Source organism: Herpailurus yagouaroundi, unplaced genomic scaffold, assembly GCF_014898765.1.
Source record: "Herpailurus yagouaroundi ecotype Mexico unplaced genomic scaffold, PumYag 139, whole genome shotgun sequence".
Taxonomy (NCBI): Eukaryota; Metazoa; Chordata; class Mammalia; order Carnivora; family Felidae; genus Herpailurus; species Herpailurus yagouaroundi.
The window spans coordinates 44,106,168-44,132,968 of NW_024412394.1; the positions used below are offsets into that span (position 1 = coordinate 44,106,168).

The 26,801-nt window shown below is 36.9% G+C and overlaps 1 protein-coding gene across 3 annotated transcripts in view; it reads left to right on the forward strand.

The window, feature by feature from the left end:
* Positions 1-26,801, forward strand: part of CYB5R4 (cytochrome b5 reductase 4) — a 95,150-nt gene that overhangs the window by 29,578 nt on the left and 38,771 nt on the right. For all 3 annotated transcript variants that reach the window (XM_040474075.1, XM_040474076.1, XM_040474077.1), the window contains exons 3-9: positions 852-952; positions 4,535-4,616; positions 15,191-15,220; positions 19,606-19,666; positions 21,097-21,154; positions 22,905-22,998; positions 26,395-26,427. In XM_040474075.1, coding sequence (XP_040330009.1) covers positions 852-952; positions 4,535-4,616; positions 15,191-15,220; positions 19,606-19,666; positions 21,097-21,154; positions 22,905-22,998; positions 26,395-26,427 — 459 coding nt within the window. The remainder of the gene's footprint in view (positions 1-851; positions 953-4,534; positions 4,617-15,190; positions 15,221-19,605; positions 19,667-21,096; positions 21,155-22,904; positions 22,999-26,394; positions 26,428-26,801) is intronic.

Genomic DNA, 26,801 nt, shown 5'->3' on the forward strand with positions numbered 1-26,801 from the left:
TAAACAATAATCTTTGTTCCTTGGGCAACTGCAGAAAAGAATTGTGCTTGCTTTCCCAGAGCATGCCTAAGTGGCCCAGGCACCCTTGATTGCTTGGCGTTCACTGAGATGATCAGACACATGGATGAGACCTTGATTCTTTTTCATCAGATTCTCCTATCAGTGCAGTAGAGGATGATGAAGTAGAAATATTAGAGAGAGAGAGAGCTTTTAAAAATTATAAACAGTGTTTGATTATTTCTTTGTGTTAGGAGGCAATTTTCTATAGGGTTTTCAGATATTTGCACATCTTATGAGCAGAAGTATTGACTGTCTTTTCAAGGATGTGTGCATAGTAAACAACCTCAGGAGGTAGAGCTAGTGACTCTAGAGCAAAGGACCACTTGCCTACTGTTGGGTACAATAAAGAAAATGTCTTCCTCCAGAACGAAGGACACGTGTGCTTACTGCTCGTTATAAAAGACTCGACTTTCCTAAACTCAAATTTCCCCTCTTGTCATGCAGCACATTGAGTGTACAGGTATGATCTGACCCTCTTCCCAAAGGTCTGTAGGAATTGGGGTTCAGGGAACTCATGCAAATGCTGATATTGTGGCTACTGCTAGTGATGTGAGTACTAAACTGTCCTATGTGTCTGATGTTTTCTGCCGAGGACCCATGAAACTGGCAGGCTAACTTGTTAGCTTGCGAGTATGGTGAAATCTTTGACTGTTTATGTTTTTAATACTTAGAAATAATAATGATTTGTTAAAAAGGATGTATTTGAAAAGATTTATTGAAACTTACATTTCTAGTTTGTATAATTTTTAAGAAGTTTTTTTATGATATTATTTCCTCTTGTTTTGATACAGGGTTTGTTTATAATGTCACTCCATATATGGAGTATCATCCTGGTGGAGAAGATGAACTAATGAGAGCGGCAGGATCGGATGGTACTGACCTTTTTGATCAGGTAAGGTGGTGAAATTAATCGTCCTATTACAGTAGGAGGGTTCTCTTAGATTTAGCAGTGTGATAGTTGTAGAAAAAAATAGTTGCACAAATTTCATATGCATTGGCTTGAATTTTGAAATTTGGGAAGATGCTCGAGAATAACAACTGTTTAATTTGCCTTTGAATTATTTTACTATAATTTTAGAGATGGTTTCAAATCTGTATCCAGGAGTCTCCTCTTAAGTGCTTGCTGTCTCCTCTGCTAGCAGCTGATTACTCAGTTTTTATTAATTTTGATTATGATGACGATTGGCTTATGGACAACAGTAACAATTGGAAAAAAGAACAAGCCACTTAGCTTCTCTGCCCTTAGTTTTTTCTCATTTGGGAATTGTTATATAATTGGCCTATCTTGCTGTACTGAATCTGCTTATCATGTAGAAAATCAGATGATTAATGAATAGAAAACTTATTTTTCCTAGAGTGATAGCAGAGATTCTGAATGTATATTTCAAAAGACGTTTATTTAAATTAGTCATCTTTCCCCTTACATTGACTAAAAACAAACATTGGCTCTTATACTATTTTAAAGTTACATAGAGTTATGTTTGCTGTCAATAGGGTGAACTGTTATTTTGAAACAATCTTGAGAAGAACAGAAATTTGCTTTTGTCTCACATATACTTTATTTTGTATTTTGTGATGCTTATCCACGTTGTAGTACTGGGATTTTACCACTTCAGATACCAGAGTCAGATTGGGTTATTTTTAGAGTTGACTTCTGAACAAATATAATTTGATTTCTGTTCCTTCTACTTTTTCATCCATTTTAGGATTTAATTTTTGACCAGGTTGCCAGAAATATAGTTTGTTTTATATTTAAATGTACTTAATGTGCATCTGCTTAAATAACAGAATTCTATTTGCAATTAGTGTTCTTCCTGGGTTGGAGAAAAGTCATGTTTGGCCATTGGTCATAATAGCATTCTCCTTGGGAGGTTCTTATTGCTGTTTTGTTTTTTTTTTTTTAATTTTTAACTTTTAATTTTTACTTATTTTGAGAGAGAAAGAGACAGAGAGACAGCATGAGCAAGGGAGGGAGAGATAGATAGAGAGAAAATCCCAAGCAGGCTCCACACTGTCAGCGCAGAGCCCAACGCTGGCTCCAACTCATGAAACTGCGAGATCATGACCTGAGAGCCATATGCTTAACCAACTAAGCCACCCAGGTGCCCCTTTATTGCTGTTTTAAGGCAAATTCTCATCGTCATTTGGTAGTTGTTATTGTCTCTCAATGTAAGCCAAATAGAAAAGTTTGGAAGCATTTGTGTGAAAAATTGTCTGCCATACTTTTTTCTTATATCTATTCTGTAACCTCTTGATTCTGAATATACTCTTCCACAAGAAGATTCCTCAGTAAAATCTAGTCCTATTTATATTCCTCAGTGTTGTGAAGTTAATATGGACCTTATTTAAGCAAAATCGTTTCGGAGAAGTCACAAGAACTGCTATAGTGTTAAATTCTTTAGCAGTTTAAACAGTATGTTAGTTACCAGATTGCTGCGTTCCCCGTGGCTTTCGTAGGACCAGTGATGTTTATTTAAGACTTTCACTTACCACAGAAATAAACAACTTTATATTCTAGATTCTGTGGTGAATCTTTATATCTTTATATCTTTAAACACTGGAGAACTTATTCATGGCTAGTATTTGAGTTGCACAAAGAATATTAAATAATCTTTTCTCTGTCAGATTTGTCTTTACTTTAGATCCCGCTTCTGACCTTTTGTTGTGTATTTTCAGATGCTTGATGGGCAATTTGATAACTTGTTGGCACTTCAACTCATTTTGCTCTCAAATAATATCAACCCATCTACTTCCCTTTTATTCCCCCTCTGTTTTCCTCTTTCTGGTAATGGGGACTTGAAGCCACTTAAGTAATTTTTGCCTTTTCTCATTGTGCACCACTATCTGGTCACTAGCGAAATCCCATGATGCTGTCTTTAAACATTACATTCTTTTCTCTCTTCCCACTGCCTTAGATAAAGTCATTATCACCTTCTCTGGCCCTACCATTGTAACACTGTACAGATCCCTTTACTTTCCAGTACCAATGTAAATAACATGACAGCTAGATTAGTGTTCTTAAAGACAGTCATCTTAGCACCTTGTTCTACAGCTCTCTGATGCTCACCATTGACAATGGGATAAATCAAAAGTCATTATCATGGCCTTTGAGGCCTTCAAAAGACTGTATTAAAGTAAATATCCTCAACATGCATTTGGCTTTGAGCAAATGGAAGTACTTTGAGCCAATCACCCGTTCCATGATTGGGATACCTCATACTTTTGCCTCCTTGGATATCCTTCTTCTTCATTTATCTGTCAAAATTCTACCCAATGCTCTAGCCCCAGGGATAGTGCTTTACATGTCATTGGATGCTCCATAAATATTTGGTATATGGAATTTTAATTTATATTAATAAATGGAGGCTCCCTTATAATTATATACATATATTGCATATTTGTTATTTTAGTATATGTTTACTAACACAGGAGTGTACACAAGCATTCTCATATCAGTATTATTTGACCTGATTATTTTCCTGATTATCTAGTATTTTATTGAATAATTTATTAGTTTTCTTTTACTGGTCTTTTACAATTCAACATCTAGGTTGTTTCCAATATTTTGCTAATATAAATAGTGCTGTGATGAATATCCTGGTACTTGCATCTTCGTGTGTATGTGAATATTTTCTCAGGTAAATTCACAAATTACTCAGTGAAAGAGCTGCATATTTTTAGGCTTTTAATGTATATTGAGAAGGTGTCCTCCAGGGGTGTTTAAATTTAATTCCCACTGATGAGTCAGGCAACAAATAATGGCAGTTGTTTTCCTTGACGTGACAATCTCAGTCTGTTCGTTTTCAAGAAAATGTCTGTCAGATACCCAAGTCTGAATAACCAGTTTGTTTATCAGTCATTTTTTTTTTCTTTTACATATAAATGGTCTTCTGAGACAAAAGCTCAGTTCAGTTTGCAAATTAAATAATTGCCTGGGTGTTTTCCTTCAAGGTGAGGATCTTACTTTGCAGCAGAAGTGTTTTTGAGAACTTCTCATTTTGTTACACAGAATGTAAGCAAGACCTCCTCTCAGACATTGAGACTTAAGAAAAGTAATAATTTCTTCTACTTCATAAAGCATATTCTTAAATGAAACCAATCCCCTGGCCCCCATGGGTATGTGATGGTGAAGAATATAAAGATTGAAACCTCTGCCTTGACTTGCCAGCATGCAAGCAGTTTTACCTACCATTGCCTTTCCCACATTAGTGCAAGCGTCAACACTGCTGAAAAAGACAAATAACATCTTAGTATTATTATGAAACTAGTTGAGACCTCATGAGTATCTGAAAGGTCTGTACACGGCACTTGGAGAACATTGTACGCTGCCTTCCTGTCACTCCCTTACTGGCTAATTGAATCTGCTTAGTTTTCCAGAGCAGTCTAAGTATGTTTAGTTTTGCTCCGAATAAAATTAGAGCATCTCATGGAGTCAGAGTCATGTCACTTCTCTGTCATTTACATCCCACACCAGGTTCATCGTTGGGTCAATTATGAATCCATGCTGAAAGAATGTCTGGTTGGCAGAATGGCAGTTAAACCTGCTCTTCCTAAAGGTAAGTTGTGCCAAGTGCTAACCTGGCAGTGATGTGTAACACGCACGTACTTTTTTTTTACTTAGATTTCGACAGATAGATTTAAATAAATCACTATATTGTTCTTATTTTTCACCGGCCTCCTGGTCCAGCCACTGTAAAGATTTTAAATGAATGAATGAATGAATGAATGAAGCAATGACTTAACCTTAGAATACTGACAGGTTTTGAGAGAACATTCATACGTGTGAGGAATGAGCATTATGGAAGTGAATGGACTCTATTTACTTCTTATTTAGTTTTCATTATTAGTCTTTTATTCTGTTGTTACATGGGTTAGCTAGAACACTTGGTTAAAGTTGAATTTTAGACTCGTTTTTGAGAATTTATTTTTTTGAATATGTAATATAGTCACATGACTCAAAACCCAGAAATTATGATGTTATACAATGAAATTTTTCCTCCCAGCTTTGTCTCCCATTTGCCTTGAACCTTCCCCTCCTTGCCCCTGTATTATGGAAAACCCTTGTTCTGATTTTAAACTACTTTTAAAATACACCCGATTCCCTACCCTAACCTTCTGACCTGACTCTACAATCTGTATGGTGTTGGAGATCACCTCTTTGCCTCCTAAGCTTCTTTCAGAAGAGCACTCTCTGAAAATTTTGGACATGCAACAGGAATAGCAGAAATGCTGCCCTTAATTCTTGACTGTGGATAGAACGGTAGTCGTTTCTTTTATTTTTTTTTTTATTATTTTTTTTTTTAATTTTTTTCAACGTTTTTTATTTATTTTTGGGACAGAGAGAGACAGAGCATGAACGGGGGAGGGGCAGAGAGAGAGGGAGACACAGAATCGGAAACAGGCTCCAGGCTCCGAGCCATCAGCCCAGAGCCCGACGCGGGGCTCGAACTCACGGACCGCGAGATCGTGACCTGGCCGAAGTCGGACGCTTAACCGACTGCGCCACCCAGGCACCCCGAGTCGTTTCTTTTAAGTAACTCCTGACTTTGACACTCAATTAAGAATAAATTGGCTTATTTGACCTGAGTCTTCTGTTTATTAGTTCAGTGAATTTTGTCATTCAGGGCCTCTGTCAGCAGTGTGGAAATAGCACAGGCATGCCCAGATTTGAACCCTAGCTCCACGGCCTATTGACTGTGCAGTCTTTGGGCCAGTTTCTACCTCTGACCCTCAGTTTTCATCTGTACAGTGATTCATAGGACTAAGAAGTAACATGAGTAAAGTTCCTTTCACCGTGAGTGTAATAGATGCTCAAAAAGGATTATTTCTTTTTCTTCCCATTGTTACAAAACAAATAAGCAGTATGTGTGTATGCCAAAAGCACACTAATGTGACTTTTAGTGTCTGGAAGTTCTTCCAAACCAGTTTACGTTTTAAGCCAATTCCTTTCTCCTTTTAACTGACTCCTAAATTCACTAATTCACTGCCAGCAGGAGACACAGTATTAATTCGAGTTTCTGAATGACTACTTTTACCTCATCCTGACTGTTCTTATCTCATTTACATAATCTGGTACTAATGGTCATGTCTTCTTCTGTAGTATCAGAAAGTATGCGGGTTCCTGAGGCTCTTATTCCATGAGGGACGTGAAGTTAGAAAAAGGACTTTTCTGGTTTCTTTCTTCCTCTCTGGAAATGAAAGACAGATGACTCTCAAAATACTTCACCAAATATGATAAACACCATTTAAAATAAGCGGATTGGTTCAAAATCTCCAGATATTTCCCCATACAAAAAGGGTAAGTTCAGGCAGCAATCCAGGGTGATAAGCTAGCTCTGAAGCCTCCGTTTCCTTCTAGCATTTATCTAGATGATCTGGATATCATCTAGATTAAGAGCCATGCCAGAATGTTAACGGTCACACAGTGGGTGGAAGACCAGATTGTGGGTCTCTAAAAGCAGGGAGTTGGAACCGAGATCCCTTCCTATGGCTTGGACTCTTGAAGGTCTGTGTAATGAGTGAAATGGGAAAGCATGAAGAAAATCTGTCCAACACAAGGGAATGTCAGGTTATTTTGTCTGCCCTGACTTTATTTATGAGGTGACAGGGGAGAGGAAAGAGAGATTTCCTCAGAGAATTTGTAACCACAGCCCTGCCTACATAAGAGTTGGGAATTCAAATATATTCCACCTATGTGGTCTCAGAAACCTCAAACCAAAAAATAAAATGGCCTCCCATTAGTAGTTTCCCAGAATGTTTGTCAGAGGTGTATACACATTTTTAATCGTGAAACACGCTTATGACCTAAAGCCCTCAAAATTCCCACAGGTACACATCAGATAATTATTAGTTTCCAATAAAAAATTAGACAACACATGAGGAAACAAATCATTGTTTCTTGTTTCTGCAAGAAACAAGAGTAGAATTTCACCCTTAGGGCTTCATTATTCATATACAGACTAAAACTAGTTATATTTGAAATGTTAAGGACAATAAGAATCTATTAGTAACATGAGTAAAAAACAAGAGACTGTTAAAATTGCTAACAGAGACTGTTAAAATTTAATTGTGTTGAATTAAAAAACAAGAGAGAATTTCTAGAAATGAAAAATAGAAGTGGTGAGTTTGAAAATTACATAGCACAAGTAGCCAAAGAGTTTAGACATAGTAGAAGAGCTCAGTGAATGGCAAGATTGAGCAGCGTAAATTATACAGAATGTACCACAGAGAAACAAAGGTGTAAAAAAATATGCAAGAGGTGTGGGGGATCCAACACTTGTAATCAGATTTCCAGAAGTAAGTAGAAGTGAGAATGAGGAAGAGGCAACATCTTGAAGGGATAATGGCTAAGAATGTTCCAGAACTAATGTCATAAATCCTCAAATTCAGCAAGTTTGGCAAATCCCAAACAAAATAAAAAGAAATCCACACATGGACTCTTTGTAGTAAAACTGCAGAACACTGAAGACAATGAGAAGATCCAGAAACAGCCAGAGAGAGACGGATTTAGTAACAGACCAGTGCTTAGTGAATTGACAGGTAAGCTACTAGGTGTAATTTATAAGCCGCCATAGCCTGTTTACCAGAACAGTAGAAGCCAGAAAACAATAGAACAGTATCTTAAAACTGCTGAGAGAAAATAACTGGCAACCTAAAATCGTTCAGTAACGAGGAGGATTAGATATAGGTAGGTAAGACTGAAAAGGAAAAATTAAAAAATAAAACAGCAACCACAAAACCAAAATCAGGAGGTTCGAAGAGTCGAGGAGACAGGCTTTCTGAATCCTAATCATAAAAAAGTAAACTGTGGTGAGTATTCTTTCTCCTCGTCACCACCTGGCTCAGGGGGGTATGAACACGTTTCCTACGCAGAATGAGATATGGAGTCAGATATTTTGCATTCATAAATTAAAAGATTCCTTTTTAACACTGTCCTCAGCTGTCACTGTTCTTAAATATTGATTACTGAGGCAGCATAGGATCTACAGAAAGCACAAATTTCATGAAGCTGACATGGGGTCAGAGCACATCTCTGCCACTTATAAGCTGTTATGTTCTTTGGTACCAGTTGACAGATCTGAGAGTTTTCCCTCAGCAGTAAAATGGGATTTAAGAAGAAAACATGCTAACGTTATTGTGAGGATTAAGCAAAGGCATGTTTGCTGACCACTAGCACCTAATAAGCTGCAGGGGGGTGGGCAGTGGAGCTGGTAGAAGTGGTTGCCGCGGTCCTAGCTACCTTCACCCCTCCACCCCTGCGGTACTGAGGCTGCTTACATTCTGTTCCTTTGTGTGTCCTACAGTTATCAGGCGTAAACCAGCATGGACTGAAGTGTTTCACCTCGAAAGATGGTTCTGTTTCCGTAAAAAAGAAAGTATTATTATTATTGCTGGAGCATGTGAGATTAGGGCTGTGAATCCAGGTTTCACTCTAAAGCCTTTTTGGAGTGTAAGTGTTTTTGCTAGGGTGAGGCCAGTAGCTGGGAGTGATGAGACAACTTGAAAAGCATTAGGAAGCAAAGACAAGAATTTTACAAATCAGAAAGGTGTTGATTCCAAGTAAGTGGATCGTTTTTGTTATTTCTTTTGTTTTGTTTTGTTAACAGTAGAGACTCAAGATACAGTTTGGACTCCAGGCTAACCAGCAGGAGTAGAGCATGTAAAAGGAACAGGGTAATTAAAGAGAAAGATCTAATGTGTCAGAAATAAGGAATGTTCTTGATAATTAAGGTGAAGTTCCATTTTAACATAAGTACCAATTGTGCCTTTCGTGTATGAGCAGGGATTGATCATTGAACTCTGCTGGGCCTTATTGATAGTAATTATTAGAACAGGGTAACTGTGTAATTGTCCAAACTGGGGCAGCTCTGAGCAGGCAAGGAGGCTCTGTGAGTAATCGTGGTGAGACAACAGGGGATAAACTGTGACTGGCAAACTGCAGCATGTGTTCACTCTCCGGTTGGAACTTCTGGATGAAATGGGATCAGAGGATGAAAAGAGTTGAAGGAAGAGCAGAGAATGAAAACAAAGATGAAGTGAGAACAGTAGGGGGAAAGAGACTGTCGCTAGCATGGGGATTTGTGGGGGGGAGATGGGCACCCATGGGCTACACCGAAGAATTTTAATGCATGGGCTTCTTTCAGTACAAGGTCCCTCACACACTCTTTTAAGGAGGTGGTCTGCCAGACTCCAAAGCAGGGGAATCCAGAATTGCCATTTTATAGCCGTCTCCACGGCTGGGCAGTTCTGGGAGGATAGTTTTCAATTTATCTGGTGGTTTCTAGTGTGGCGGTGGTGAAATGCACAGGTATGTAGGAAGAAAACAGCAAAGCTAACTGCACCAGAATATAAAACATGATACTGGTGGATCTTTATCAAGCAAAGAATCAGTGTTTTTTGTAATCCTTTGTTTGAAAAGCATTACCGTTTATATTGTGCTTTAAAAAGATCAATAATGAATAAAAGGAGAAACTTCCCTTGGAAAGTTAAGCTTCAGTTCTTGATTATTTATTTATGTGGAACACTACATTGTCTGGCAAAGATGAAGAATGTTCTTGCTTCTCACCCTATTTTAGTTCTCAGCTGCCATTATTGTAGCTGCATGCCACATGTGGCTGTCGAATGCTAGGATGTGCCTCATCCAAGCTGAGATGTGTTAAAAGTGTAAAAGACTGCATTTTAAGACTTCGTTGTAAAAAATGTAAAATATCTCATAAATTTTACATAGATTACATATTGAAATGATAATATTCTGGATCTATTGTGGTTAGTAAAAATACATTACTAAAATTAATTTAACCTGTTACTTTTTGTTAATGTGGTCATTAGAAAATTTAAAATTATGCTTATGGCTTGCATTATATTTCTTCTGAGCAGCACTGTTCAAGACCAACTTTTTTAAAGTGGGTAACTTTAATGAGTCGATTCTTTGCCTTACAAAAGGAAGCATCCATGAGTTCTATAAATGGAGGGATTCTCCAATTGAATAACCATGGCCTTTAAATAAGGTACATTTAAATAAAAACCTCAGTATCTCCACTTTTATTTTTATACTTAAAAAATTTTAATGTAAGTAAAGTAAGTAATGTAAGTAAAGTAAGTATACTTTAAAAAATTTTAATGTAAGTCATATTTTAAAAATACTAATCATATTTTCCAGTGGCATAGTCCAGTGTCAGAAATGTCTCTCTCTGTTTTTTTTTTTTTTTTAATTTGTCTTAAGTTCGTTTAGTTTTTAGCTCGAGAGAGAGTGAGCAAGGGAGGGGCGCAGAGAGAGAGAGAGAGAGAATCCCAAGCAAGCCCCCCACTTGTCAGTGCAGAGCCCAAAGCGGGGGCTCAAACTCACGAACTGTGAAATCACGAACCGAGCTGAAATCAAGAGGTGGACACTTAACTGACTGAGCCATCCAGGTACCCCAAAAGTGTCTCTTCCTAATTTCTCATCAGTTTATCGTGGTTTCTAATACTTTGTTTTTTGTTTTCATACCCACTCTCTCAAGCAGTTACTGACTGTAAAGCACTTGGAACCATATCAGTAGAATACTTAAAGGTGGAAGAGGGTTTAGAGCTGTTTTAACACCTTTACTTTAAAAGTGAAGATGCTATATGTTAACTCACTCGAATTTAAATAAAAATTTGAAAAAAACCCCAGTAAGTGAATAAAAATAAAAGTGAAGATACTGAGGTTTTTATGTATATGTACCTTATTTCAAGGCTGTAGTTATTCATTTGGAGACTCTTGCCATTTATAGAACTCATGAATGCTTCCTTTGGTAAGGCAAAGAATCACTCGATAAAGTTACCCACATTTGCATAATTTTTTTAAATTTATGCCAGTGATTTTCAACAGGGGTTGATTTTGCTACTCAAGGGGCCACTGTCTGGAAACATTTTGGTTGGCACAACTAAACTAGGTGCTCCTGGCATTCTAGTGGGTAGAGGAGAGGGCAGTGATGCCACGGAATAGCCTACCATGCACAGGATAGACTCCCACAACAAAGAATTGTCCAGCCCAAAATGTTACTAGTGCTGAAGTAGTGAGACCCTCTACTTTAGTTTTCTGTTCTTAAAAATGATAGTATCCACAGCACACGTATGTGAAGCTGGTATATAGACAAGTAATTATTGAATGGGCTGGCTGCTGGCTGGAAGTTCGAAGTAGAGTCAAAGTTCTCTCATCGAGGAGCTTCAGTTTCCTCGGTAAAATGGGCTCAGTGGGTGGGCAAAATATAAGCTCAGGTGCCAACTGATAGGGGGAAAGCAAGGCCAGCCGAGGCTTAACTAGTGGAGAGAAAGAGCAAGGTGTTGTGGTGATATGGACCTTACCAGATGAGTAAATTTGCTGTGTTAGTCAGGCTGCCTTAATTTGCTTTTGCTGCTGTCAGTCCATTGTCTGAGTGATTCCTGCCAGAAAGATATAAGGGAGAGGTCATTGAAAACGGGGGTGAGAAGTCCCTGGTCAAGGGCAGGTGCAAACCTGAATAGGAAGTGTGTCATGCTTTGTGGGTGCTACTGACCAGTGTTTGGTTTAGGTTAGTATTTGTTTTGTTTTCAGGGAAAGATGATTTTTGAACATGTGTATATTCATGTGCAGGTGATGCCAAATAAGGAAGGAGTGGTTAACCCTAAGAGGATATGACAAGAATGGAAAATAACTGATAAATTGGGGGATTGAATAAAAAATACCAAGTATACCCTACCTACAGAGAAACCACGGACTTCTAAAAATGCAGTTTATTCTGTGACTAGTTAAATGAGTAGTAGGAAGAAAACTGACCAGGAGTACGTACACATTCTAGTACTTTAAAATCTCTTTAACCCTGGAATTTTTCAGAGTATGTGTTTCAACTATTAATTACTTATTTTAATTCTGCCAGTAAACTATTTCTAGGGTGAGGGGTAATTCTGAGCCTTGAAGTTTAAGGGATGTATAAAATTTAAAGGTAATTCAGAAGATGATTACAAAGATGAGTAAAGGAAAGTAAAAGGTAAAGATAGTTTAGAAATATTGAAATCATTAAATTTTATAAGATTTGAGAAATTAGTGTGTAACTTGAAACGAAAATAAGACTTAAGCCTCATTTATGTTATGAGGAGTTCCATTTAGAAATATGGAAGAATTTCTAGAGAAAAAATGATTATTAAACATATTGTAGAGAGCCAGGGAGCCATCTTCTGGCAAGCCTGAGTAGTTAAGGGAATATAGAATGCTGCATTTTGGTCTTGGTGATAAGATCTCTGGTAATAAGACTGAGCTCATATCTGGTGGTTACGTGATACCGACCTTTGGAAATAAGAAGATGAGGTATGTAGCTACATGTTAAATGCTCAAATATATACACTCAGCATTTGTCTTCCTAGGATGCTTTTCTTCAGGGCCTCAGTGACAAATGCCTGGATATTGTCAAAACGTAGCTAAAATATTACCTCCTCAATGGAGTCCTTTCAAATTCCTTCCAACTAGAGATATCCCATTCTATGCTTCTAGGTATGCTACATACCTCTTTTAAAGCATTTATCATATTGTGTGTGTTCAAGAGAATGTACCAACATTTTATTTTTAATTCCGTTTATTTAATTTTTTTGAATAAGTAATGCATTCACATGATTCAAGTATGTGTAATGCATTCAAGTATGTGTAAGTAATGCATATCACATGATTCATACCTCGGTCTCCCATCTACTGGTTTCCCCTCCCATGTATACACAAAGGTAACCATGTTATTCTAATTTCATTATGAATCCTTCCAAATTTATGGGTGCATAAGCAAACAATATATATTCGTATTTTCCTTTTTATCAAAATGCTTTCACATTATGTCAATATGTTTATTAAGATGATGGCCAACAAATATTTATTTTTTTAATATTTATTTATTTTGAGAGAGAGTGTGTGCATAGGGGAAGGGCAGAGAGAGAGGGGGGTAGAGAGAGAATCCCAAGTAGGCTCCATGCTCTCAGTGCAGAACTTGAGGTGAGGCTCAGACCCAAAAGCTGTGAGATCATGACCTAGGCCGAAGTCAAGAGTTGGATGCTTGACCGACTGGGCCATGCAGGCACCCTGATCAAATATTTATTTAAAAAATGAGTATACTGGTAAAACAGATTTTTTTCTTTCTTTATCGTGGGGGTCCTCCTGTGGCTTCACCCAACAGAGGTAAACTAGATTGGGGCAACAATTGAAAATCCTTACCTATCCTTTTACCGCAGAAGAGTAGAGTGCAGTCCGTAAACTGCAGTGCTGGCTTTCAAAATTACTCTGATCTCTCCAGAAAGCAGAGGTTCTTATCAGAGTAATGCAGTTTAACCAACATTATGAGAAAATACAAATTCTCTTGGCTATGGAATTAATGATCTAGACAGAACATCAGATTTCTTGTCAGTCTCATGTGACTAAAAGGACTCAGATGTAAATATGCTTAATAATAAAAAGTCTTTTATTTCTATGTGTCAGTGTTTTGAAAGAGTTGCAAAAGTAGAGTTTTAAAAGTAATTTAGATCGTTTAAGTAGAAAAATCTCTTCCTACTGGTACTTCCTGCATTTAAAAAAAAAAAAAAAAAGATTCAGAAAAAATGACCTATGTAGTAGGATCCAGAAACTTCTGACAGGTTCAATCAATTCATGTCAGGCGGGAAGTAAATCATATAAGATAAACATATTTTTCCTTAGAAACAAATTATGTGGGGCAATTTTTCAAAAGCTGTGATCCTCTTAGATAAAAACAAATTGTTTTACTTGATAAATGACATTCATCAAACGGACAAGTATGTGGTACACCGAAAATAGATTTAATTTACTTTTATCTGTGTGTTTGTTGGTTGTTCTAAGATAAAACAAATAATTACAACTAAGTAGGAAAGACAGATGAAACCCACTGATATAAGTGATCAAGCAAGGACATCAGTGATCCCTTGCAAACTGTAATGACTAGATTTTTATTTGGCACTTGATAAGCAGAGCTCATTTTGAGGTATAAGTCAAGTGGTTTTTAGGTCTTTTGTCTTTCCAGAAAGTATTAACACTAGCAATGGCATAGTAAGAAATATGATGCTGAGTCTTAGAGGCTATGAAGTCTAATCTTGGCTTTGTTGCTAAAAAGCTGTGGATTTCATTCAAGTCCTTGACCCCTGACTTTCAGTCTTAAATGAGGGGATCAGATGGTAATTTGCTGCGTGTTGTTAAGATCCCTTTCAGCTTTGAAATTATTTTGGTAAAATAAAGAAAATAAAAAGAATAGTCATCTGGCCTCCTTAATCATGATTATTTTATGATAGTTGAGTGAAGCAGAGGTAATTGTGGTATCCCTGGTTGATTGAAAATCAGAACATAAAAGATTTGAAAGCCTTCATTTAAGTGGTTTAGTTTTTGTTTTCTATAAAACAAGGTCACCTCAACAATTGATACCTGCCAGTTTACTGCTTGGATATTTTGTTGGCTTTTCATTCTTTTCTCCTCCTCCTCCTCCTCCTTTTTTTTTTTTTTAACTCTGTTAACTTGCTGAGGGTTTTATTTTGACCATATGGTGTAGCATCTTTGGTGGTCAAAATACAATGTAGATTTGTGAGTTGGTTGCCATCCTGAAAGAAAATAACTGTTAAATATTACTGTGTTGTACATACAAGTGAAAGTCTTATACTTTCATCATTTTGCCGTTTAAATTTGGAGTAAGCAATAATCTTTTTATGTATTGACCTAGATTAGATTAGATAAGAAAGGTATAAGGTGTCTTTCTTTGGGTTGTTAGCGTGAACATTTTATTTATAATGTGTAATATAATAAATTCTGAATAATTTTGATTACTTTGGAATATGATGACCTAAACAAAACTTGGGTTTTTATATGCTTTCTAAAGAAATTAACAAGATTTTAGAAAAAAGTATTCAGAGAAGTAGAGAAAAGCTCAGTGAAGTGGGAGACAAACATCTGGAGAAGAAATGGCCCAGCAATTTTCAGAATGAAGCTTCTTTGTTTGAAACATCGACCATCTATTTATTAGCCTTGTTTTTCTCCTCAGACCTGAACAGAAAGCTCTTCAAGGAAGGGGCTGTTATCTTCAAATATTAACTGATACTCTCTTTGATGTTATAGTATTATTATCTGACGACTTTTCTTTTCTAAATCACTGTACAGACTATCATGAAGAAAAGAAAGTCTTAAATGGTAAGTCATATAAATTTATGATAAAAAATGGATCGTATTCTTATGAATTACATTCATATACAGAATTGTTTTACAGAATTATTTGGGGTAGTATTTGGATTCTTTTTTTGGGGGGGGAGGATATTTTTTATACAAAAGATGTCTTTACTTACCTAAACTTAGAGGCTTTGGCAGAACTTTATAGATCCCTTACTCCAGCCATTACTCTTAGAGTAAGTAGTCCCTCCTGGAACATCCCTGAACATGGCGATCATCTGCCTGCAGCTGAATATTGAATATTTGTTAGTGATGAGGAGTTCCACCCTCAGAAGCAAGACAGAACAAGTCATATCCCCCAGGCATGGAGCTGAATGCCAGTGTTTGCATATAGATGCTGAATAGCCTATTACTACTCTTTCCAGGCTCAACAGCTCTGGCCTCTTCAGCCATTCAGTATGACCGAGAATTATGACTGACATTCTCCCCTCCCCACCTCCAATCAATCAATCAATCAATCAATCAATAAATACATAAATACATACATACATACATACATACATACATACATACATACAGTGTAGTGGTCAGTATTGACTCTTAGGAAATGCCTGGGGCTACATTGGTTGAACTACTTGTTTAAGGTATGTTTTTTTTTCCCCCTCTTTCTTTCTTTCTTTCTTTCTTTCTTTCTTTCTTTATTTATTTTTATTTTTATTTTTTTCAATATATGAAGTTTATTTTCAAATTGGTTTCCATACAACACCCAGTGTTCATCCCAAAAGGTGCCCTCCTCAATACCCATCACCCACCCTCCCCTCCCTCCCACCCCCCCGCATCAACCCTCAGTTTGTTCTCAGTAAGGTATGTTTAGAAATAGGTTTTTTTCTCCATGTTTGCAAAAGAAAGTTATAGAAATTCAGCTATAAGCTAGATTGCCAGATTAGTTACCCTTCCTTTTTTAACTTGAGGAATACCGTCGTCTGTATTGTAGACTGACTTATTTCAGTTTTTGATGTAACACCTGAAGCTTTTTGTCTGATAGTATAGCACTCTATTAAATGAAGGGCCTATCTTGGGTTCCATATAATGATTGACTCTTTTGTGATAATAGGTATAAAACCATTGCTTAAAGACTATTACTGATTCACTGGGCATTTCCATTCCCACCACATATGGCTTCCAGAACCATTAGTTCCCTGTTGCCCTCCTCTGGATGCACTGCATTTAACTAATACCTCGGTTCAAGGTGGCCTTAAGAATGGAATATTAACACATGTCCCTAAGTGTCTGTCTGGCACAGTTACCTATCATGGTCTTGTATTCTATAAGATTGTGATATTTATATTTATATTTATTAGCTGCTTCTCATTTTGGTTCATTCAAGACTATGTGGTAAGTCTGTGTATTTGCAGATGTGATCTGTCTGCCAGCAATGTCGTTATTCAAATAACTATTTTAAATCCTGAATGAGATAGATTACTGTGGTATTCCACTAGAGACCTGATCCCTTCAAATTAACAACAGTCATCAAGCAGCACTTTGGGGAAAGAAAATATCCATTCAGTCCACCTAACTTTAGTTAATTATTTTACTCCACCCCTCATTCACCACAGATTCCTTCAACTTTTCTAGAATGATATTATATATAAGGTGTTTTATTTTGCTTGGCAGATGTTGAAATCAAAGCACATTCCACAGCCTATGACATTATTCTGTTCTAAAAAGACATGTTTGTATGACATTGTATAGTCTTTTAGAATGTTTGGAAATTGTCTCCTTTGCTGTCTCATGAGATTGCAGGGCAAATTTCTTTACAAGTATGAATTTGAGGAAGCAGAAATGGTGGTTTTTGTAAGATCACAGTGCTGATACTGACTTCAAATCCAGATTTCTTGGTCCTAATCAGGTCCTAATAAGACCCTAATAAGATCAAAATTGAGTAACAATCTGTGAATCCTGTTGATAGCTTTTTCTTATGCAAAGTCTTAGATCGTGATGCATTTGTTTTTTATTTATATATCTAAGAGGCCTCCGTATGATAAATGACATTAATCTCATAGTGAAATATCTTTTTTTTTTAAATTTTTTTTTCAACGTTTTTTATTTATTTTTGGGACAGAGAGAGACAGAGCATGAATGGGGGAGGGGCAGAGAGAGAGGGAGACACAGAATCGGAAACAGGCTCCAGGCTCTGAGCCATCAGCCCAGAGCCCAACGCGGGGCTCGAACCCATGGACCGCGAGATCGTGACCTGGCTGAAGTCGGACGCTTAACCGACTGCGCCACCCAGGCGCCCCTCATAGTGAAATATCTTTTAAGTGATTTTTCAAATAATTTATTAAGGTTATCTTTTCTTATTTTTTGTCATTTGAGATAAAAATACATTTTCATTTTTTTTAAATTTTTTTTAACGTTTATTTATTTTTGAGACAGAGAGAGACAGAGCATGAACAGGGGAGGGGCAGAGAGAGAGGGAGACACAGAATCTGAAACAGGCTCCAGGCTCTGAGCTGTCAGCACAGAGCCTGATGCGGGGCTCGAACTCACGGACCGCGAGATCATGACCTGAGCCAAAGTCGGACGCTTAACCGACCAAGCCACCCAGGAGCCCCTACATTTTCATTTTTATAGTCCTGTTGTTATACTTTTAGTTTTCTGGTAGAGCATTCTTCTTTAGGATTCACTCCTAGTTAGTTCATAACTGTGGCTTTGTTATGTCCCATCTTTGAGACTTCTTTTGTTTATCTGAATATTAATTATGTTCTGTAGAGTTGCATAGGAAGAGATGGAAACTGAGTGAGTAAGGTCTAGACTCAGGTCTCATGATCAGCCTCATCCCCCAAAATATGGCTGTTTGATATCTTGTGCTTGCACTTAAGTTGGATTTAAACAGAAGCTTCTATGGCTGGAAAGAATCTTGAAACCTCTACACTAGTTTGTCTCAAATATGCCTCCCCTCTCTGATTTTATATTACTGTGACTTTCTTTTAAAGTTTTTAATCTTTATTTATTTTTGAGAGAGAGAGAGAGAGAGAGAGAGAGAGAGAGAGAAAGCAGGGGAAAGGCAGAGAGAGAGGGAGACACAGAATCTGAAGCGGGATCCAGGCTCCGAGCTGTCAGCACAGAGCCCGATATGGGGCTCGAACCTACAAACTGTGAGATCATGACCTGAGCCGAAGTTGGTCAACCGACTGAGCCACCCAGGTGCCCCATATTACTGTGACTTTTTAAAAAAAATTTTTTTTTAATGTTTATTTTATTTTTGAGAGAGAGACAGCATGATCAGGGGAGGGACAGAGAGAGAAGGAGACACAGAATCTGAAACAGGCTCCAGGCTTTGAGCTGTCAGCACAAAGCCTGACACAGGGCTCGAACTCACGAACCACGAGTGAGATCATGACCTGAGCCGAAGTCGGACGCTTAACCAACTGAGCCACCTAGGCGCCCCAACTGTGACTTTTGATGTGAGACCTCCAGGATTCACCAGAGACGAAACATTAAATTTGTTTTCCTGCACAGTTTGAGGAATAGAAATGTAATTGTTGCAGTGATTTGCAACAGGCCTTTTGGCAGCAGGCCTCTTTTTTTTCCAAACCAATCCTTCCAGATACCAACAGCACAGTCCTGTTGTGGGAGGGAAATACAGAATGCTTTACAGAATCTCTAGAGTTCTTCCACATCTTTGAGTTCTCAACTAAAAATCACAGTTTTAGTGGGCTTTTAAAATGCTGTGTTGCTACATGCTGACAGGATTGATTTCAGTGAGATTGTGCAGTGACTGGAACCCTCAGACATTTCTGGTATTAAATATAAATTGGTACAACCACTTTGGGAAATTGTTAAGCAGCAGCTAGTAAAGCCAGATCTACACATACCTTGTATACTTGCAAAAATGCGGATATATGTTCTTTAAGAATGTGCAGGTACATATACAAGAATATTTATAACAGTGCTATTTATGTATAATAGCCCAAGTCTGCAAACAACCCAAATGTCCAGCAACAGAATGTATAAACTCTCATATTTGTACAATGTAGTATAAATACAAACTACTGATGCATTCAACAGCATGGGTAATAGTTCAGAAGCCTCAAGGTTTGATTTATTGCTTACTATCAATCATACTTATTTGACGTAATGCCAAACAAAAAAAGCCTCAGACCAAAAGAGAACACATCTTATGATTCCGTTTTTATAAAGGTCAAATACAGGCAAAAACTAAGGATGCTAAAAGTCAGAATAATGGTTACCCTTGGGGGGAGGGGTGGTGCTGGCTACAAGGTAAGTTTTTGTACATCTATGATTTGTGTCCTTTTATACTATTTTAATAAGAATTTTACTAAAAAGAAGAAAAAAAATAAATGCTATCTAGATGAACGGTAGCTGTTTTGTTTTTCTTTGTGAAGGCATGCTTCCCAAGAGCCAAGTGGCAGATACATTTGCCAAAGAAGGTTGTAGTTCTCCAAGGTATGGATTCTTGTTGTACTTTTTAAAAGCTAAATTACTTCTACACCAAAATAGACACATTAAAAAAAATAAACAGCTCTGAGTTTGAGTTCATGCTTACTGTATTAATCATGGTTCTTTGACATAAGAACTGTAGTGTTCATTTATCAGGCATTGTTGGAGAATGGGCTGTTTTCTGTATGTGTGAATTTTTAGTATAACTAAAGTTTGATCCATTTTAAACACTTATGTGTAAATATTTGTGTTTAAAAAATTTTAAGTTAAAAAATTTCAAAAATATTTTTGACTTTAAAAACTATTTGAAAATTTTTTTCTGATTATAAAATATACATTCATGGTGGAAAACTTGGAAAATCTAGAGAAATAGAAAAGAAAGTGATAAAATCAGTTGTAATCTATCAACTCTGGATGTATACTTAATATTTGGTCTTTTCCACCCAGCTTGATTCATATAATACCTATTTCCATATTATTCTATTTTGATAATGCTGGCATTACAATGTATTTTATGAGCAGTATTCCTGTGTCCTATGTCATATTCTGCAAAAGCCATTTTTTTGTCTGCCTTCCATCATATGACCATACCATAATTTATTCAACTACATTGTTTTTCATATATTTAGTTTGTTTTACTGGTTTTTATGGAAATCCTTCAAAATGTATTGCATGGCAACTGTCTTAGTAAATTACGTGATCTCTATATATTTTTGTTAATGTTAACATTTCAAATGCCCTCAGGGTTATATGTATTCTTTGTAATTTTTTTTCTCTTCCTTTCTCCCCACTGCCAGTCTATAATATAATAGCATCCTGCTATATTTGTTAAATTTATTAAAGTATTTCATATACAGTTTTAACTTACAGGCATAAGGAAATCTCCTCTAGGATTTCCCCAGGGTGTCCTTATGTTTATAATAAGTGCAAAAACAGTATCAGTTTAATGAACATCTATTACAAAATGGAAGACTTGGTTTTACCTTAACTTTTACTGTTGAACCATTAAAAGATCTTGATGAATTATTAATCTTGATAATAATATATTTGTGATAGGGAGGAGTGAAGGTAATAAGCATGTAGATTTTGTCATGCTTCTTAAGAAAGTATGTTGTGTTACTGCTCTTATATAAAAGATTTTAATATAATGTGTAACCTTTCTAAAAAGTATCTTTTCAAGGATATTGTTTGTTTCAATCCAAGTTGGAATAATTACCCCCTAATTGTAAGACCTACCCCCATTATTTAGAACAAAGTTTACCTAGAGAAATATATTTTTCACTATAGATTTTAAGCTGCATATTTAAAATCATATACTTATGTTGTCATATTGCATATTTTTAAGCCATATATTTTTAAAATCACATATTTAATGACTTAATATGTGTTACTGTACAATTATTGATATAATTATTCATTCTTTTAATATTTTATAGCTATGACTGGTTCCAGACAGACTCTTCAGTGACTATTGTAATATATACTAAGCAGAAGGTAAACAATGTCTTTAAAATCAGAAAAAAAGTGAAGTCTTAATAAATGCCAGCTATTTTCTAAGCACTCTTTTTATATTATTAACTTATTTACTCACGGTAACTCCATGGAGTAGATCCTTTTGTTATCCCTATTTTATACATGGGGAAAACAGAAAGATTATGTAATTTACCCAATGTCACACAGTAAGTGGCAGATCTAGCAGTTTGAACCCAGGCAGCCTGGCTCCAGAGTATATACTCTTAACAGTCATGCTATAGCGTCTTAAAAAAAGCTAGACTACAAAGTATTTTATGTACTTTTCCACACACACACACGCATCTGTGTGTGTGTGTGTGTGTGTGTGTGTGTGTGTGTGTGTGTGTGTGTAAGCATGGATAACAAAAGTGAGAATCCCAGTTAACTTCATTGTAAGAACTAATTTCTTGTGCATAAATTGGAATTTGAAGGACAGTAGAGACTATGATACTTGGTCTAGTATGCTTAAAACACTAATGGGATTCAGACACCCTCTTGAAACTAAAATTAAGGGGTTAATTGATTTACTAAGTACGTATTGAATTTCTGCTTTATTTGCAGCACTATTTTAGAATTCAGGGATCTAATGATGGGCTAGATATGTACATACTTGGCTTTCATGGGGCTTGCATCTGAGAAATCAGATCAGTACACAGACAACTTACAACATCTGCAAACACATCCTTCAGCAACTGGCAAGGTTCTCACACTGGAGGAACCATGTAAATTTAAAGACAAGTTCTGGCAGCTAGGGATTTCTGAGAATGCATGCTACTTCTGCAGTAGCAGAACCACAGATGAGCTGTGAGTTCCTCTGACTGTTACGGCATGATGTGACAACAGGAGTGATGGTAATCTGCTTGATACAGCCAAGAGGATCAGAGGCAGTGCCTGAACCGCTTCCACTCCTCTTTATTGTCTCCTCATCACACAGTCCAAAACCAAGAGGGCATGGCCTAAGGAGGTTGGGGTCTGCTCCCATTGGTAATGTCAATGAGGCACAGAGGATGAATGATTAAGGGAAGGGGGAAGATTTCTATGTGGAATAATGCGTGCATTATACAGTATACATGATAGGTGCCACAATAACTTGTACCAAGGCTATGTAGAAATTAGAGCTGTCTAGAAAGCTGAAGTCAAGAGGTTGTGTAATTTGCACAGCATCATGCAGTAGTAAAAAGATTAAAATGAAGATACATATCTTGATTTCTGGTCTGATTCTAATTTTTTCCAGAGTATTTATTCAATAAATATTTACTGAGCACTTACTAGGTACCAAGCAATATTCTTGACAGTCTCATACATTCAGAGCTTAGAGATGAGTGGGTGAGGTAGATATTAAACAGAAACAAATATATAATTAAAATTGCAATATGTGCTTTGAAGGAGAACTAGGTTGTATGAGAGAGAAAAAACAGGAGTAATATTTATTCACCTTGTGGGTTCTATAAAGAAATGCCTTATGGGGGTGCCTGGGTGGCTCAGTTGGTTAAGTGTCCAACTCTTGATCTCAGCTCAGGTCATGATCTCACAGTTTTGTGAGTTAGAGCTCTGGACTGACAGTGTGGAGCAAAAGATAGATAGATAGATAGATAGATAGATAGATAGATAGATAGATAGTTCGTTCATAGATAGATATGAACATCCACTGATCATCTTAAAAGTATAGTAGTTATAGAAATTTGGGGCAAATTTTACATTTTAATCTTTCTCTTTCTGCTTTCTGTTTAAGGATATTAATCTAGACTCAGTAATAGTTGATCATCAGGATGATTCCTTTAGAGCAGAAATACTTATCAAGGATTATTCATATATTATACACGTTGGTAAGTACTTTATTCTTTATTAATGGAAACAACTCCAGTTTCCCTTGCAATAAACTTGGTCTACACTCTAGGTAGCAAAAATATTTTATCTGATGTTGTCATTTTGTTTTGTCATTTTTGATTTATCTTTTTTCTATTTTTTTCTTTACACTAACAACAGTGCAGGCAAATGGCAGCCTGACCTCACCTTTCCCAAGTTTAAACAATTCAGTGCAATCAAAGTCAGTAATGATATGAAATATTTGTTGCCCTGGCTTTGTTAAATGTCTTTTACTTGATATCTGCAAACAAATCTCTGGAGACCTGTCCCATGCTCCTAGAACAGCCATCACTAAGTGCTCATTTCATTGGCCTGTTTTTTTTGCCAGCTCCACCATGAGAAAAGTGCAAGGCGGCACCAAAACAGCATGGACTGTAAAGTTGTATTGTATCCCTCAGCTGCCTGTTCCTTCATAACCTGTTCCTTCATAACCTACAATTCACTCTGTCTGATTTGAGAAATTAAAGATCAAAAGAAAGAAACCAGAACTAAAATCTGGAACCAAAGATGCCAGGTTTAAAAAAAAAATTTTTTTTAAACATTTATTTATTTTTTGAGAGACAGAGAGAGACAAAGTGTGAGCAGGGAAGGGCAGAGAGTGAGGGAATCACAGATTCCAAAGCAGGCTTTGGGCTCTGAGCTGTCAGCACAGAGGCTGATGCGGGGCTCAGACCTACAAACCATGAGATCATGACCTGGGCCAAAGTCAGACACTTAACAGTTTGAGCCACCCAGGCACCCCAAAGATGCCAGATTCTAAATCTACATTTCACCCATAATGACTCTAGGATTTCACCCTTTTCTGCTCCAATGAAGGCGATATTGTTCTAGTTAGAAGATAGAAAAGAAACAAACAACAATAAGAAAATTATGTTTTAAGCAGTCATTCTTTTAAAAAAAATTTTTTTTAGTGTTTTTATTTATTTTTGAGACAGAGACAGAGCATGAGCAGGGGAGGGGCAGAGAGAGGGGGAGACACAGAATCTGAAGTGGGCTCTAGACTCTGAGCTGTCAGCACAGAGCCCAATGCAGGGCTCGAACTCAGAGTGTGAGATCATGATCTGAGCTGAAGTCGGACGCTTAACCACCTGAGCCACCCAGACACCTCTTAAGCAGTCATTTTTATATGAAGAACATCATTTACTTTTGCAAAACAGAGACTGATTCTCCAGACCTTGGGTGACTCGGGATTCTGTTTGCTGCCTTACTGTATTTTTTTTTTCCTCTTTCCTTTTTTTAATTTTAGTTTTGTTTTTTTTTTTTTTTAATTTACATCTAAATTAGCATATAGTGCAACAATGATTTCAGGAGTAGATTCTTTAGTGCCCCTTACTCATTACTCATTTAGCCCATCCCCCCTCCCACAACCCCTCCAGTAACCCTCTGTTTGTTCTCCATATTTATGAGTCTCTTCTGTTTTGTCCCCCTCCCTGTTTTTATATTGTTTCCCTTCCCTTATGTTCATCTGTTTTGTCTCTTAAAGTCCTCATATGAGTGAAGTCATATGATATTTGTCTTTCTCTGACTAATTTCACTTAGCATAATACCCTCCAGTTCCATCCACGTCGTTGCAAATGGCAAGTTTTCATACTTTTGATTGCCGGGTAATATTCCATTGTATTTATATACCACATCTTCTTTATCCATTCATCCATCAATGGACATTTGTGCTCTCTCCATACTTTGGCTATTGTGCATAGTGCTGCTATAAACATGGGGGTGTCCCTTTGAAACAGCACACCTGTATCTCTTGGATAAATACCTAGTAGTGCAATTGCCAGGTTGTAGGGTAGTTTTATTTTTAGTTTTTTGAGGAACCTCCATACTGTTTTCCAGAGTGGCTGCACCAGCTTACATTCCCACCAACAATGCAAAAGAGATCCTCTTTCTCTGCATCCTCGCCAACATCTGTTGTTGCCTGAGTTGTTTATGTTAGCCATTCTGACAGGTGTCAGGTGGTATCTCATTGTGGTTTTGATTTGTATTTCCCTGACGATGAGTGATGCTGAGCATCTTTCATGTGTCAGTTGGCCATCTGGATGTCTTCTTTGGAGAAGTGTCTATTCATGTCTTTTGCCCATATCTTCCCTGGATTATTTGTTTTTTGGGTGTTGAGTTTGATAAGTTCTTTTTAGATTTTGGATACTACCCCTTTATCTGATATGTCGCTTGCAAATATCTTCGCCCATTCTGTCGGTTGCCTTTTAGTTCTGCCAATTGTTTCCTTCGCTGTGCAGAAGCGTTTTATTTTGATGAGGTCGCAGTATTCACTGTTTTACTGTATTAATGAAATACCTTCAGTCCTGAATTTGATCAGGGTAGAAAAATGTTTTTTCTTTCCTATTTTCTCCATTCAGTAGATTAATCAGACTGGAACCTTAAACTTTTCTTCTAGAGATAACCTGTCCTATTTTTTCTTAGCATGAGACCTAATGTATATTGCCTCTTGGGGAAGAATTTTAAACAAACACTCTAGTATCTAGAAAAGTATACATTACTCATTAGCACTGCATGATTTTTCTTTAAGTGAAACCTCCTTGCCACCATCTATTATGTTTCAAATACTTTACGGCTAATTTTGTTCACACTGTAGCTAACAATATTGTAGCACACAATACAAAAGAAAAAAAAATTCCACAGTCAAAAATACTCATATTTTTGACTCCAAAATACTGCAAGAAAATACTTTTGGATGCTGATATTGGATTGGAAGAACTAATGCAGAATGGTAAGTTCCAGATAGCCTTGTTAACACAGTGAAGTTTGAAGCAGATGTCTGTGAAAATATTTCTTCCATCTCCTCCTTCTGGAACATAATTTCCATAAGGGCAGTGGTTTTTCTTTCATTAACTGTTGTATCCACAAAGCCTAGAAAGTAATACATACTCAGTAATTTTCTTTCAATAACTGAATGAATATTCAACCTCAGAGAACAATAAGAAAGGAAGAACTAAGCCAGACCTAAGCCAGGCCCGTATACACACCCATGCTTGTGCTCACACTGAGAGCACACACGCTTCAGGTGCTACACACCTTCCCACCCTCCTCCTGTCTTGGTCTGTAGGGACGGCAGTCTGGGACCATACTTTGGACTAGTGTGGGTTACCTACTTGTTGGCAATTGAGTATTTGCTCTTCAATAGGGAGAGGAATTGTGAAGTTGAAAAAATGTATTTGTATGTAAATACTTTGACATTTTGGTTGTGCAGTTTCTTTCTCCTGGCTCTCAGAATATGTTTTACTTACCTTGAGAGATTTGAAACAGTGCATAAAAGAAGCATTTAAATGATCTTACATGGTGTTCATAGACTGTATGAATTGAAGTTGGATTTTAACTAACATATTTTTCTTTCCTAGAATTAAGCCATGAAATTGAAGAAGATTTTTCTGGTAAGCTACCAAAAAATAATTACATGTATGCATGCACACATACACACACACACATACACACACACACACACACGCACACAGGGGAGAGAGAGAGGGAAAGGAGGAGAAAAATCAGCATTTGTCTTATTCTTCATATGTATATTTTCATATTGCAAAACAAAGATGTGACATTTTCTTTATAAACAAATATGTTAATGTTTATAAATATATTCTCCCAGGTTTTTTCTCCATCTTTAATTTCCCCTTATTCCTTTCATCTCTCTACCCTTTCCTTTTTCTCTCCTTAGAAAAAAATTCCTGTCTTCTTTCCATTCTTCCTTCCCTCCTTATCTCCACCCCACTCCTGACATGCAGCCTGTTAAATATACTAGACC